The sequence below is a fragment of the Bombyx mandarina genome, chromosome 28, assembly GCF_030267445.1.
Source record: "Bombyx mandarina strain Sakado chromosome 28, ASM3026744v2".
NCBI lineage: Eukaryota > Metazoa > Arthropoda > Insecta > Lepidoptera > Bombycidae > Bombyx > Bombyx mandarina.
The window spans coordinates 9,971,527-9,985,259 of NC_143233.1; the positions used below are offsets into that span (position 1 = coordinate 9,971,527).

General features: G+C 38.0%; 1 protein-coding gene across 1 annotated transcript; it reads right to left on the reverse strand.

The window, feature by feature from the left end:
• Positions 1–1,825: 1,825 nt before the first annotated feature.
• LOC114246834 (found in neurons) lies at positions 1,826–9,698 on the reverse strand. The gene has a single exon (XM_089739071.1). It carries the CDS (start codon positions 9,400–9,402, stop codon positions 8,341–8,343), a length of 1,062 nt encoding a protein of 353 aa, XP_089595197.1. The 5' UTR covers positions 9,403–9,698; the 3' UTR covers positions 1,826–8,340.
• Between the last annotated feature and the right edge of the window lie 4,035 nt (positions 9,699–13,733).

Genomic DNA, 13,733 nt, shown 5'->3' on the forward strand with positions numbered 1-13,733 from the left:
CAAAACGGATCGCAAGACTGATTTGCGGCAGATATCGACGGGAAGGTGGTGCCTATCCGTGCAGGCTTACAATACCTACCGTCAGAACATGCTGGTTGCCATTGGCGATACGCTGGTGCAATACTTTCATGCATAATAACTATGAACTAGTAGTAATAAAACTATATTAAAGTATCAACATTGATAAGTTTTAAGTACTGCGACTAGGGTTGCCACCTTTTTCTTCGCAAATAAAGTAGATTGGTTATTGTACATATGAAAAAAAGTTCATAGTATTAAAATAAAGTACAATTTGATTATTATTACGTTTAAATACATATTTTTATTACAATTGAATAAATTATACAACAATTTCACATTATTGACAATTGAGGTTAAATTGCGTTCAGAAATATTTGTTAAATGCCTAAACTTCTCAAAATCCCAAAGAAAGCAAATCATGCCAAATAAAGTATTTTCGTGTACATTATTGTTCACATAAAGTTTAAAGTACAGTTACCTGAAATAACGTACAATACTTTATCATAAAGTACGGGTGGCAACCCTAACTCTAAATTAAGACAATATACATTTTTTTGTATTTTTTTTACATGCCTTATGTTTATTACTCTGGTAATAAGATCTTCAATTTATATCATAAGGCAACCTAAGTTGTGAGGCATTTAAAAAAGTACCTACAAAATGTTTAAACCCGACCCGAGGAAAAATATCATATTTTTGCGACCCTCGTCCGAATTATTTACGGTATACAATATCCAGGATTCGCGTTTGTTCACCCCGGCCGTTGGGTTCAACAACCTCACCCTCGGCTGTTCCAATGTACACATTAGTTTCACCGAGAGGGTATAGATTCGATAAGACAATAATTTAATGTTGTCACGTACCTAATTCTAATGTTCGATAATTGTGGTTTCGTCAAAAGCGTGTTTTGATGTAGGCATAGAATCTATTCACATTCTATTTGTGAGAATGTTAGATGCCCTTTTATGGTTTAGATTGTGGATTATAATATGATTTAGAATCGTATGATATGATATTGATAACTATACTTGAGACCTTAGAACTTATATCTCAAGGTGGGTGGCGCATTTACGTTGTGGATGTCTATGGGCTCCAGTAACCACTTATCACCAGGAGGGCTGTGAGCTCGTCCACCCATATAAGCAATAAAAAAAAAAGTCTGGGACGGCTGTTATAAAAGTCAATTAAGACTTCGATCTAACGCCTCAAGGTGCATGCTGGCTGCAGTGATTAAATTGAATGAACCTTTTTGCATGAACCCGGAAATATATGACAAAAATGTCTCATTAATGAAATTTGAAAAATAATACTGTTAAACTTAATAACACATTACGAAACATTATTGTTTAGGTGAATAGCAATATTGTTATAAAATACCTAATTTTTAACCGACTTCAAAAAACGAGGAGGTTCTCAATAAGACTATGTTTTTTTTATGTTTGTTACCTCATAGCTTTTGACTGGGTGAATCGATTTTGATGATTCTTTTTTTATGAGAAAGCTGACGCTCCCCGTGTGGTCCCATTTCAATTTAGTCCAGTTCTGATAATGGTATCCATGAGAAAACTATATAAGTCTTAAATTCGTCTTAAGTACGTGCGCGACAAATAGATGAATAACTCAATAACTCAATATCACGCCAACCGATTTCGATGATCATTGTTTTTAGTGTATATTAATTTGTTTTGGAATATCTTTTTTTTCTATTTGAAGTCGGTTTTTGTTAAAGCATGTCTATTTACAATGATATTACTATTTTTTTTCACTCAAGGGCTTGTTGTGGGTTATAAATAATAAAACAAAGTTCAGGTTTTTTATATATTTAGAACAAGAAATGTATAGTTACAACCATTGAGGATATTAAATATCATATTGTATAAACTATTGTATAAAGTGAAGAGAATGACATATTTCACATTATTTTTTTTATTATACATAAATTAGAAATAGACACATAAATTACGAGAAAAATATTTTAATTAATAATCAAAATAAGCAAGTACATAACCGCTACATAATATAATATATTTAAATATATTTGGTTTTACGATGCTTATTTAGGGAAATCACTAGGCATTTTAAACATTCTATTCATGAAGTATTACGGATTATCCCTAACGATATTTTCCGCAAAACAGTAGCCTTACTTTTTGGGAAAGTTCGTTTGGAAGCGAACCGTTTTGAACGATCTTACATACAAATAATTTGGAACAACATTTAAACACTAAAAACGACACCAAATTTTTAACATGGCTTTAGATTAAAATTGTTATTGTAAATTGTGTCAACGTTTTTTTTTTGTTGTCTAACAATTCGAGCTCATTAGGTATCTGAGTTCCAAATACACATTTTTAATCTAGGAACCATTTTAAAAAAAGTACCTTCTCTTAACCGTTTTCGAACTAAATTATTATTTACATTAAATTATTGCTTTGTTTCCGAACAGTCTGATATTGTAATGCCACTGACCGCAACGCTTGCTGCTTCACAGCTGTTTCGTCTGATTTAAGTTTGTTTTTCAAGCAAGCATACTCGGTAGCGCTAACGATATTAAAATTTCATGTCAGTAACTGTATTCACTCACAGTATTCAGTCGAAAACGGATAAGCTTAAGTCAAAAGTGTACTTGGATATTTTCCACTACATGTTGTGCAAATGAATATTCATCACAAAAGCTACAGAGGTAATTATTATATTCGACACAATAATTAGTTATAAATAGAGATACCGTTTATAGGTATAATAATATATCAACTAAATCGGTACATCACCAACACATAGACGCCTACAGCTTAATTTTACTTAATAATCCATAAAAAGACAAAAAATGAATGTTTAAATATTGACGTTTTCGTTTTAAATTTTAAACCGGAAGATCTTAAGTGTTTTTTAAACTTTTTTTGGTTTTTTTTTTTTTTTTCACTAGTTTTATAAAATACGTATTTCGTATCAAAGTGTCGCCAGCTAGCTTAAATAAGGAAAATGGCGGACTTCAATTACGTTTCATTAATAAATACGATCGCTTTCAATTTGTTAACATTGAAAATCGTAAAATACTTCGTCAATACTTCACTTTCTTGAGATTCATAAATATATCTTACGATGCAATTGTTTAAACCCACTAAATATTCTTCGATTATGTTGGAAGGGTTCATTGACACCTCAAACGCTCGCCAATCGACTAATTTACTAGATCACATGAACTCTGCAAATGCTCGGTTCGTCCCCATTACGATAATATTGTATAAAAATTATTGCTTATCAGCCAGTCGCGTTTCAGTCGATCGATTACATACTAAATGATTTTTACTCGATTTTATGACTGAAGTTAATCGATGTTAATTTTAAAGATTCAGATAGTGACAGACGTGTAGTAAGTAGACTTTATCGATATTTCATCACAGTTATTACAATCTATTATCGATATGAAATGGGAACAAACCATTAGAAGAGGAAACAACACCGAAAACAATTAACATTAGGTAAATAGACAGTGAAATTGATATTACATGATATTAATATATTTTTAAATTCGAACTATTGTTTTTTTTTAATAATAATTCGCTAACCCGATACTAGGACCGATGTTTATTTACTAATTTATTGTAATAATCTATCAATCCGACATTTACGTTATGTCTACAAATTTCAATATTTTCTTGATATTCTTAAGTCAATATTATAAGTAAAACAATTCTCGATTCCACTCCATTCACTGTCTATTTTTTTTGGGGGGAAAAACACCATAAAACACCGTTTCGAATGTTCTTAGAAAAGACCATTGCAAAATATATAATATTTTCAATTTGATTGAGTCGGTTTTACAATGGCATTTGTACATAAATTTTTAGTGCGGTATTTTGTGTTTATCGACATGTTTTGTTGAGATCCAAAACTGGTTCTCATGGATGGCATGCTTATTGAATCATCACGACCAGTAATCATACCGAGAGCAGGTCGGTGTGTGTCTCAAAAACATTTGTATCTATTGCTAAAATCTCACTTAACACTATGAAACTACAGAAACTGATCCAAAACAGTCGGGGAAGTATGTAGTGAGCAAAGATTACAAATATTAATTTTTAAAATATCATTAATGCAGCCATAATGGCCTTTGAAAAATGTTTTAGCAAAAGTATTGCGTTTTTTTTAACAATATTATATATTTAAAAATCTGACGTATGACGTAATAGTAACAAGTAGTCGATGTGTCGTTACCTACAACGCGAACTTTACTCGAATAGTTTTTTTAGTCGATTAAAATCGATATTGTATTCCGATTAAATGATTGAGCGTTTCTTGGCCACGAATCGCATTTGAGACGTTTGTCAAACGTTTCGCGTGTAGTTTAACTTACTATAATTCCTATGGAAGATTTATTATTTTGAGTCTTAACTATAGAGAATGGCGCGCAACACTGCCGCCATGTTCTTTGTGCTCACGGCAATGGACGCGTCATTTCCCATCTATCGCACCATAAGCTTAGAAAAAACTCTAAAATGCTTTTACAAATTCCACAATACAGCTATTTCCTATAAACATTTTCTTAGTTCGGACATTTTCACGCAATACGGATTTAAATTAGTTTTTCGTTTGTTCAATTGATTTACTTATTATTATGGGCTATTAACCATATTTAAACGCGTGTTAGCACGTTATATTTATCGTAGAACTAAAATATACACGAGAATTACTGTCGCTTAGTTTCAAAATCCAAGCGTACCTACACCCGCGCATCCCACAGTGAATGCTCGTGCGATTTTGGCTTCTACGATTCCTTATTCCCGATTAATTTTTATTTTATAAATTTATTTCAAACAAATGCCACATGATTATTTAACTTTATTCATTTTGCTAATTTCACAGCCACATCCATATTAGCCTATGCGTTATATAGTATTGTTTTTGTTATGCCAATTTTATTTTAAATACCATAAAATGCATCAAAACACCATTCAGTAGCGGCAATACGGACGCCGATGGGTGTCTCGCTCACATTATGGGGTTCGATTCGCGATGTAGATCATCCGTTACCATTCTCACGCAACTTTGCAGATAAAAGGACACGACAAAAGCTTTCACAAGTGCAGTTGTCTTACGAAAATTCTCATATGAGTTTGTGTTTTTACGATTTCTAGATGGCAGTCGACCGTAAAGATCTCGCAAACACAGCGTACGCGACTTCATCTAAATCGCAACGTGATTGCTTTGACGCGCGGACTTCTTGCTCTGCTTGTGCAAGTTAGGACACTTCGTAAAATCCATACAATCACAAAAACTTTTGTCAGTCGTAGAACAGATCCAGCCCTCGCTTAAAACTATGAAGATATGGATTTATAGTATATTCTTAAAATACATACAAAAATATTATAGACTTGCATAATACGCTAAGTATGGTTTACAAAAATTTTCACATTCGTTATTATTGCTTTTTGATTTTCTACTAAGCTATTCCACTAAGCTATTGAGCATTTCAGAGAATTTTTTTTTTTTTTTCGATCAGCTGGACTGTCCCACCGCAAGTACCTTAACGAACTGCCCTATTATTAACCCGCAATCATTTATATATATATCTTTAAAATTTATACCTAAATAGTCGATGAGTTTTCAGTTAAATATTTTTGGTGTTTCTTGTTTCGATGAAATCTCCGTCACGAGGACGTCTTTTTTTAAATATTTTTTAAAAGAATGAAAATATGAGTTTACAAATTTGGAAAGGTCAACGAAATACTTGTTCTAATACCACCTAGTATAGTTTAGTATTAGTTCCGTCGTTCTTGACTGAAAGAGAGACGCGATTTTAGTACTAGGTAGTATGGGAACGTGAATTTTTTTTTGAAACAACTGAATTCACATTTTCGCTTTGGATTAATCGCCCCATATATTTTACTAATAAATAAATCAATTTGTATTAATTAACGAATTTTCGATACTTTTTGCTTAGAGACACAGAATCGAGATTCCAAAATTTATTATTTCAATCGTATCTAGATCATCTCTTTAGCTTGTTTTTTTTTTCTGTGATTTTAGTGACAGCTTCCCGACAATATGTCCCCAAACAAAACGTATTGAAAATTACAAAATATCAATTAAACACACACTAATTATTAAGTAAATAGACAATGAATTGCACGTACACTAAATCAATAAGAGTATCGCTAAGAACGAATGCACAAAAAGTAGAATTATTTATATTTGTAACCATTAAGATTAATTTAATCAACATTAAATTGTAATTTTAACTACTCAAAAATATTTTAATTTTTTTTTTCATAACCCATCAAGCTTCTAGTATAGTAGAAATATTATGATGAAGTGGAAACAACACATTACAACAACTATTTAATTTTTAAACCTAAGAGTATTCTAATATCAAGCAAATTGTGCTTTTATTCTCACGCGCTCGTTCCCACTCACTCGTTCGTTTGCTCATGGATGCTCAGCGCTCACGGCCAGGCTGTCACAAACAGTGTTTAACGCTGTTTTAAAAAATCTTATAAAAATTCTAAATTGCTTATCGGTCATCGGACCCTAAGCGCTGCGCATCGCGTTTATTAACCCGAAACAGATGACTGTAAATTATAATGTTATTAAAAAAAAAAAAGCATAATATTTAAGCTGGATTAAACTAAAGCGATTTTATTTTAGTGAAATAATAATGTCGTTTTCCCGCGTATTTGGATCGTTCACAATAAATAGTAAATAAACATGTCGTGAAAGCACGCTGTGACCCGCAGTGAACCGGGTCAAGTATCTTTATAAATATTACTTTTAATTTAATTTAATATATTTTTAATTAATTAATGGCTATTTAGTTATTGCACGTTTTTTTTTTTAATTATGTACATTAATAAATATATAATAAATACTTGTAAATTTTTTTTAATCTCCATCTTTTGTTAATTAAACCATATGTAAGTACCTATTAATATTTGAAATGTTACAAAACCGATTTTTTTTTTAAATTATCATTATCATCATTATTATTATAAGTAAATATTTTTTTTACAAAAATCGTAGGGTCGATAGGACGGCACGATATTATTTATCTATTCAATTTCGATGTTTTCAAATAGGTCTTTTACGGATTGAGTTTAATATAATGGCGTGGCGTGTTTGCAGACGCGGCGAAATCATTCTATTGTTTTTAATTTTTTCATTATTTCTTTGTTAACTAAACGAGTTTAAACATATATATATATTTATACATACATATATATATATATATTTTATAATATTTACAAATTTCCATTTAGACTAAGACAATTAAAGCCTACATAAAATAGACGCAGGTTCGCATCCATCCATACATTAAATAGCAGGTACTGGTATGTTTTGATGTCGAGTAGACGACCTCATTAAACTAGAGTATGCACCATAGTTAGAGTATGCACCGTGTGGCTTGGTGACCTCGGGGCGGGTTCCCCCTGGCCCCTCCCGGGCGAGCTTCCCGGATCCCGGAACGAGCTCCATCGATTTACCCCCCCCCCCCCCCCCCCCCCCCCTAAGCCCGTACCCCCACGGCCCACTTTTGCTCGGTTCGACTCTCAAATCCTATGAAACTTACGAGTTTACTTACGGCAGCGCCCTTTAAGCGTTTCCGACGGTTTTTCCTCAAAATTTCTCTCAAAAATGTGTAAATCTAACCCCGTCCGCCGCCCGGGTGTGACCCGCCGTCGCCGTGACCGCAATACCGTTCAAAGATCTCCTTTTAAAATTTTATCAAAACCTATCACAGTTTTTGATTAGTTTCATCCTTAATTTTAATATATTGATTAAAATATATGTATAGATAATAATATATTTTTTTCATCTCATCCAATCTTTAACAATATAATACTATTTGACTTCGATTAAGTGCCTGGGGAGCGAGTGGCCAGTAGCGGACCTGGTCTCTGTGAGCGGATACATTTGGCAATCGGTCCTAAGGCGGCCCCCACCACAATCGCACAGTTATACTTAACAGATATGATCGCGTACAAAATTGGAGCGTAATATAGCATTTCAGGCTATTATTGCTAAATAATTATTATATTCGTTAACTATTTTCTCGATAACCACAACCGTTCATAAGCGAAGTTTAATATCATTATTTTGTTATTGACTATTTTACCAGCGTGTTCGGTTCGATGCGAGGCCGGCTCGGCACCCGAAGCGCCGCCATCTTGTGGTAACATGCGCGCCGCCATTTCGTGTTTCGTCGCTTCTGTAGGAGAGTAGTCGAGCGCGGAGGTGTTCCCGCCGCGGAACTTCTAGCATGTATGGTTGCGAGCCTGGCGTGCCGTCCTAGCGCCCGGCTAGGCCGATCCCCCTGCGATCTTAGATCGTCTTTATCTTGTTGGTCTTGAAGCTGACTTGCAGAACTCTGTTACCGAGCGTGTACCCGTTCAGGGACTGGATGGCGACCACGGCCTCGTCGTAGTTGGTCATCGTGATGAACCCATATCCCTTGCACTTGTTTGTCTGCAGGTCGCGGATCACTTTCACGCTCTGCACCGCGCCGAAGGGCCCGAACAGCTGCCACAGCACGTTCTCTTCCGTCTCGGGAGCTAAGTTGTAGACGAAGATGCACCACTCCGAGCCGACGGCGCCGGGCAGGACCCCTCCGAGCAACTCGCCGGCGAGAGGGCTGTAGCGCTGTAATCCTTTGTTTATAGCGAGAAGCGACTTGCCTGAACTGAACCGGCCCAGCGGCGCGGGGAACCGCAGCGCGGCTGGGAGATACGCGGCCAACGGAGCTAGCGCCTTCCCGTTGTTGCTCGGGTTATTCGCGAACTTCACTGTTATAGGCTCGCTGGCTCCTTTCGGTATGGTGCCGTTCAACTCTTGTATGGCCCGCTCCGCTTCCACGCGCTGGTCGAAGCGGATGAAGCCGACGCCCTTGGACAAACCTTGTTCGCCGCCGGTGAAGGGCCGCCCGCCCGAGTTCTCGCACAGTATACGCGACGTGATGATGCGCCCGTACGGACTGAACAGGCGCTCGAGCTCGCTCTGAGTCATGGTCTTGGGAAGACCGGATACGTATAAATTGGCACCTTTGATGGCCTCGCTGCTGGGGCGCGCGTACGACACTTTGATTGTTTTGTTCTGGAGACGCAGGCCGTTGAGGGTCGCGATAGCCTTCTCCGCATCCTCGGGCCGGTGATAGTTGACAAAGGCGTAGCCGAGGCTCTGTCCGCCGCCGTGCAGAGCGTGATTGAGCGCGTCGGGGAAGGCCGCACCCTTGTTCCGGATCAACTTGCAAGATTCCACTTCACCGATGCTCGAGAAGAGGCTGCGGATCTCTTCCTGGGTCATGCTCTGGGGCAGGTAGTTGATGATCAGATTGGTCTTAGACTCCTCGCCGGAGCCGTTCTGCTGCTCGCTGTCGCCCTTCGACATGGCGGAAAACAAACGGAAAGAACGAAAGGGAAACGAAAAACGCGGTAAAAGAAAACGCGGCACGAGCGTGGTGTCGGCGCGCGCGGTGGTGTCTGCCGGCACAGCGGGGCGGCCCGCGCATGTCGCCCGCTATCGACCGCCTTACGTAACGTTCGTTCACCCCCCGCTTTGGAATACTGTCCGAAAAAACTACATCCACCCCGGCATCGATCCGCCCGGGACTCGTAACCCCGTCGGCCGCGCTTTGTGCTCAACCCCCGCCGCTACACACCGCTACACGCGACCGTAGCACGCGACCGCCAACCGGCTTTACATCATTATTATCTCACTGAATATTGAATTCTTGACTTGTAACTTTTGTAGACCGATGCGATGTACTGCGCTCGAAAATTCAACATCACGTTAAAAAATTCAAGAAACGCCTTTTATGAATGTAAAGAGTGTTGTCTCTTAAAGAAAAATAATGTCCTTTGTTATGAAACTTCGGTTAGAATATTTCGGTTATGAAGTCTTCGGAGATATTAAGTCTCTTTTTTATGTTGCATAGATGGGTGGACGAGCTTATAGCCTACCTGGTGTTAAGTGGTTACCGGAGCCCATGGACATCTACAACGTAAATGCGCCACGCACCTTGAGATATAAGTTCTAAGCTCTCAGTATAGTTACAGTAATTTGTAATTGTCGTTTTATAAGTAACTAGCTGTACCCGTCCGCTTCGCTGGGCATTTAAAATGAACATTATTATTTCTCACCTCCACAAAGATTCTGATCATTAACGCCCCCGCAACTGGTATAGGGTGTCTAACACTCATATAAATATTAGCCTATCCATTAAGTACATGTATTTTCTACACGGATACCAAGTTTCAAGTCAATCGGATGCATGGTTCAGTAGTTATAACGGAACATCCGTAAAAACTACTGTAGATTTATATATTAGTATAGATCGTTTTTTTTATGTTAAAGTACTGACACACTCGTCTGGTGTTCAGTGGTTCCATTCGCTCATGCATATTACAATGTGAAGGCCAGCTCGATACATGAAGTCATAACCTCAAATGTATTCCGTAATGATTGTCCCAACAAAAAGTTTCTTCTGGTTCTGGTCTTCTGAATTTTTCAAACCTGAAAGGCAAGATTGCTTCGCGGTGTAAATAAACAGGGCGGTGATACTTACCCGTGCGTGCCTACAGTATGCCTTACCGCGATTCTAATGTCCTTGGAGAATTTGAGGTACGCGATACACCGCGATCAATGTGGGACGCACGCATTTTACAATGTTTATTTCTCTTGATCAACAACAAAACCTCAGTTATTCCTGACAATTTCAAGTTAAAATCAGGTACACTGCGGTAATTATGATATACATTACAGTTTTATCCGACCACCGCAGGGGGCACTGTTTTTCCGGCATGCGTATACATATTTTATTGGTGGTAGGAAGTCTTGTGTGCCCGCACGGGTAGGTACCACCTGCCTATTTCTGAAACAATAATACGTTCCGGTTTGGTAGGGTTTCACAAAGAATCTTCTCAGTGGGTCGTGATTCCGATCCGATGGTAGATTCAGCGTTACCAAATCTCCAAGCTGAGCTCCGATATCTCACGTACGCATTTATTGAAGCAAGCACCCGTCAACGTATACGTGACAGGTAGGTAAAAAAAACAGAGACTTAGAACTTATGCTTTGATGTGGGTGGTGGCATTAACGTTGTCAATGACTATCGGCTCCGGTTACCTCTTAACGCCATTGTGCTCATTCTCGAGTCTAGGCAAAGAAGATCTAAAAGAAAGTCTAATCCTTTGTTACACTCCACAGCTTAGAATATTTTCTCAATTGTGGTAGTGGGAATTACATAAATTTAACTTAATTGGAAGGCGAAGAGAAGCAAAGAGGAATTGTGGTAATGAATACAAGTATGTAATAAATATTATTTTATTTTTGGGATTTTTAATTCGTATTTTTTTATTGCTCAGATGGTTGGACGAGCTCAGCTGATGTTCAGTGCTTACCCGAGCCCATAGACATCTACAACGCAAACACCGCCAGAGTACCTTGAGATATAAGTTCTAAGGTCTCAAATATAGTTACAACGGCTGCCCCACCCTTCAAACCGAAACGCGTTACTGCTTCACGGCAGAAATAGGCAGGGTGGTGGTACCTACTCGTGCGGACTCACAAGAGGTCCTACCACCAGTGAAAAATATTTGCAGTCGTAACGTAACTAAGGTTCGAATCATCAGGCAAGTATCAAAATGTTTTAAGTTAGTTAGTACTTGGCACAAATGTTCTCCGACATCGTAATGATATTAGAATAACATCGTGTGTAATTTTGCGTAAATTACTGGGCCCGGGACGTCTTTTGAGGTCGGTTTGAGGCGGGTTGACGCTACTCTCCAGTTTATGTCAGCCGCGAGCTACTAAGCAAGTCTTGCTACCGCACTCATGTTACATAATCCACAGCACTGGTACATAAGTATAATTTAGCGCGATTTTTTATTTTATTGCTTAGATGGGTGGACGAGCTCACAGCTCACCTGGTGTTAAGTGGTTACTGGAGCCCATAGACATCTACAACGTAAATGCGCCCCCCACCTTGAGATATAAGTTCTAAGATCTCAGTATAGTTAATTAGATTTCAAAGTGTCAGTTGTGTTGGAAAGAGAGCTGAGTTTATACAGATCGGAACCCCGGATGACTCAAAGACAGAAGCTGTGCTTTTCTGGTAGCGCTTTTATTAAGAAAATTGATATCTCGTTAGCTGAGTATTAGAGAAGTTTTTTTTTCGAATTCTTGTTTTTTTTTATCTAGCAAAACGCAAAAGGTTTCGAATTCAAACACCTGAAATTCAATCAGAACGTTATTAAATTTATCAGTTCGAACAATTATTAGCTTTATTGATGGTAGATAAAAGCTATAATCGTTTATCGGAAATACGGCAATCAGTAAAGTTCTATAAATAAATCTAGACTTTCTCGCTTTGATATAAGAATGGTTTTAGTCTGCAACAATGTTTTCTATTGGATCAATTTTCACTTAAGTTTCACTCAAGAGAATTTTGTACTTGCGCTCTACGGGTTAGGGACGATTTTGGCGCGCAGCCTAGTACTTTATTAGGGATGTTGCTATTGTACTTTTACAGTTCCGTGTTCGGGGTGGGTGCTTGTGTCCGTTGTAAAAAAAACTTTCAATATTATCGTTGACTTTAATAATTATGTATTTTTATATTGTAGCGAAGGGTTATTGGCTGGTGTGCCACGGATTTACCGGGCTTTGTGACTCATTTGAGCAGACGAGTGAAAGATCAATGGTAAAACGAACCACGGAGCTATATAGTACTGGTGGTAGGACCTCTTGTGAGTCCGCGCGGGTAGGTGTCACCACCCTGCCTATTTTTGCCGTGAAGCAGTAATGCGCTTCGGTTTGAAGGGTGGGGCAGCCGTTGCAACTATACTGAGACCTTAGAAATCATATCTCAAGGTGAGTGGCGGCATTTACGTTGTAGAAGTCTATGGGCTCGGGTAAGCACTGAACATCAGCTGAGCTCGTCCAACCATCGGAACAATAAAAAAAATACTAATTAAAAATCCTAAAAATAAAATAATATTTATTACATAACTATACTGATACATTAGAAGTCATATCTCAAGGTTTGTGGCGGCATTTACGTTGTAGATGTCTATGGGCTCCGGTAACTGCTTTACATCAGCTGGGCTGTAAGCTGGTCCACCTATCTATGCAATAAAAAGAAAAGGTTGGTAGCATCTACGTTGGCTCACAAAGCTCCCGTCCTACCCACCCCTGGCTTATAGACACTAGAGACACAGCCCTAAGGAAGCGATGAAACAAAATCAGAGCGTTTTCTTTGTTCGGTATATTTAGTTTGGTATAAATATGTTAATGGAAACATTCCTAACGCAATCAGGGTGTACCCACCCCTACGCCGGGCCACCCCACAACTTGTCATGGCGTCGGGATCAACGACACGAGCCCATCGGAGGCCCGGGAAGCGATCCGCCCAGCTCACGTATATTAGGTAACTTTATTTCTTTGTGCCAATTTCGGAATGTACCCACCTGTTCAAAAAAAAAAATTTTTCGCACACAACCGCGTGATGACAATATTGTAAGACGTTGAAAGCTGTGTATAAAATAATAATGAACGAATTTCCAGTTACAGGTACCTAATTGAATTATTAACATTTCATTGAATTTTTTACAGTTATCTCATTGTTTATATTTAACTATTGTTTTTTTCCCCCTACCTAATCGTTGGTAGCCTAAGGGGCTATTCTGACTTTGCGCGGACTGTTGTCTGATTTATAATTAAAT